General features: G+C 31.0%; 1 protein-coding gene across 1 annotated transcript; it reads right to left on the bottom strand.

Annotated features, from left to right (window-relative positions):
- Nucleotides 1-1,038: 1,038 nt before the first annotated feature.
- LOC120524510 (olfactory receptor 1078-like) lies at nt 1,039-1,812 on the bottom strand. The gene has a single exon (XM_039746345.1). The coding sequence runs from the start codon at nt 1,810-1,812 to the stop codon at nt 1,039-1,041; it is 774 nt and encodes a 257-aa protein (XP_039602279.1).
- Nucleotides 1,813-2,444: the final 632 nt, after the last annotated feature.

Raw genomic sequence — 2,444 nt, 5'->3', positions numbered from 1 at the left:
CACTGCGGCTCTCCAGGACCGACATTACCCACCCCTGTTTTAACTGATTTAACTGATAAATTAAACTGACAGTTTTCGAAGGTGTTGTTTAACCCTTAATGACAGAGTTATATTTATAAAATGGCATATAAAGAAGCAATAGAAATTAAAAAAAACCAAACAACAAAAGAGATAAAAGGCTAAGAATATTTTGTGTGTAGGCTCTAAATAGATTTGATATATTGTTTGAATATAGGGGAACTTTTAGCAAGAATAGCCCATTCAACACCATATACTCCTGTATATTATTTCTACCCACTTGCTATTTTTGAAACTGTATCAATTTAACATTGACTGTAACATTTACTAAAGTACTAAAACACAATGTATAAGGCAGAATTCAGTATTTTGTTATAGATTAGTGGCGGTGTGTCTGATACCACACTGTTTAGCCAGCTTACATGCATCCTTAAATTATCTCTCTGAAAGATGTTTGAAATATGTATTATACTGATAAGAATTAATTAAATATATATTGTAGAAATACAGAAAAAGACACATAAGGCTGTTTTATACCACACTGATCATTTTTATTCTTGTCACAGAAATCTTCTTGATACATTTAAAATTAAAATACCCTTGCACATACCCTGAAAATTTGAAACCCTCTCTTTTGTTTTGACAAAAAGTTTCTAATTTCTGTTGCTGTGTATCTATCAATTGCTCTCCATTTATTGCGGATTAATGTCTGACAGACTGTGTAACTCTTTTCTATAAGTTACTTCTCAAATGGAAAGAACAACTCCAGTGATGTCAATGATGGGATTTAGTGAGTGAGTGGGCTGGTGGTCAATCCAGGACTTGATCCCACTTTGTACCCCGTGCTCACAAAGTAGTCACTGGATCCCTACAACACCAAAATGGATAAGCAGGCAAGAAAATCAACAAATGTTTGTAATAATTATTCAGAACTGATCTGTATGATTTTATGTATTTCTATTAAAACTAAACTATTTTTGTTGGATCATCATTTCCACTTCTCATTTATAATAAACCACATCATATAACTCTTACTTGTTTCCTTTTACAGAAAATAATGTAAATAAATCTTTTCCGTATCTCAGGTAAGATGATTCCATATACTAATGGATTTAAAAGAGGGGGTAGAGTTAGAAATTCCAGAGAAGCAAACAAAGTTAATGTGTTTAATGCTCTCTTTAAATTAAGTTTGCTCTGTATTACTTCAAATAGTACCGAACATGTAAAAAAAAATATTGTTACTAGATGTGGAACACACGTTTGAAAAGCTTTGTATCTGCGAGATTTAGAACTATTCCAGCATACAATGAGAATTTTAATGTAGGAATATATAATGAAAATTAAAGGTAAGCAAAGAGAGCAAATTATCAAAAATCCAAAAATATTATTAGTACTAGTATCTATACATGACAGTTTCACAATTTCCCAGTTGCTGCAGTACACTGAGTCAATCTGATTGCCACATAAAGGAAGACGAGCAGCTAATATGACTCCCATAATTATCACAGATATTGAGTACACCCAGGCAACAGAAATGAACATTTGTGCTTTTCTGGTTGAAATGATAGTGACATAATGTAAAGGGAAATTTATTGCAACATATCTGTCATGTGCCATGACTGTCAAAATTGATATTTCAGCTGAAACATAAACATAAATAAAAAAAATCTGAGTGAGACAAGCAGAAAGAGAAACCACCTGATTGTTAGTATGAAGGTCAAACATAAATTTAATATAAAAACTTGAAGCTCCAATGAGCTCACAAAAGAGCAAATTGCAGAGAAAAATATACATGGGCTCATGCAAGTTTTTTTCCACAAAAATTAGAAATATTACTGAACAATTAAACATAATGATTAACAAATACGATATTAATGCAACAAAGAAGTATATGTGCTTATTGCTTCCTATGACCTGGAGTGCTGTAAGGGTAATGTCATTTTCATGAGATGCATTTTCCATCAGTGCTTCAGAGTGCTCAGAAAGTCCTGTCAATTAAATTAAATATTAGAAGAAACCTGAGGTAACAGAATCAAATCAAATGCAAAGTATCAAATCAGGTCAGTAATAAGTCTATTTGCTTTGGAATCAAATTCAGTTTAAGTTATATATTGTGAACTTCCAATGAACATGATGCATTAAATTTTTTATTTAAATAAAGGAAGTGTAATATTATGAAAGAAAATCCATGAATGCATTTTCATAGCCAGTTATTCATTTCAGAAGCTGCTCAGCATATGCCTACTATATACAGTAGGGCTTGTATCTCACATTAGAAACAAATTAAAGCTCTGAGTCTGCTAAATAGCTTATAAATATGTGAACAAAAATATAAAGGAATTATTCTTGATTTCATTAGGTAAATATAAAACTATATAAATTGATGACCATATTAATATATTTAATCACATATTTGAGTTTATAAT

The sequence above is a fragment of the Polypterus senegalus genome, chromosome 2 (genome assembly GCF_016835505.1).
Source record: "Polypterus senegalus isolate Bchr_013 chromosome 2, ASM1683550v1, whole genome shotgun sequence".
Classification (NCBI taxonomy): Eukaryota; Metazoa; Chordata; class Cladistia; order Polypteriformes; family Polypteridae; genus Polypterus; species Polypterus senegalus.
This window is presented reverse-complemented; position numbering and strand designations above follow the sequence as displayed.

Coding starts and splice junctions, on each gene's coding strand:
- LOC120524510 (XM_039746345.1), bottom strand. CDS start 1,812: ATGTATATTTTTCTCTGCAATTTGCTCTTTTGTGAGCTCATTGGAGCT.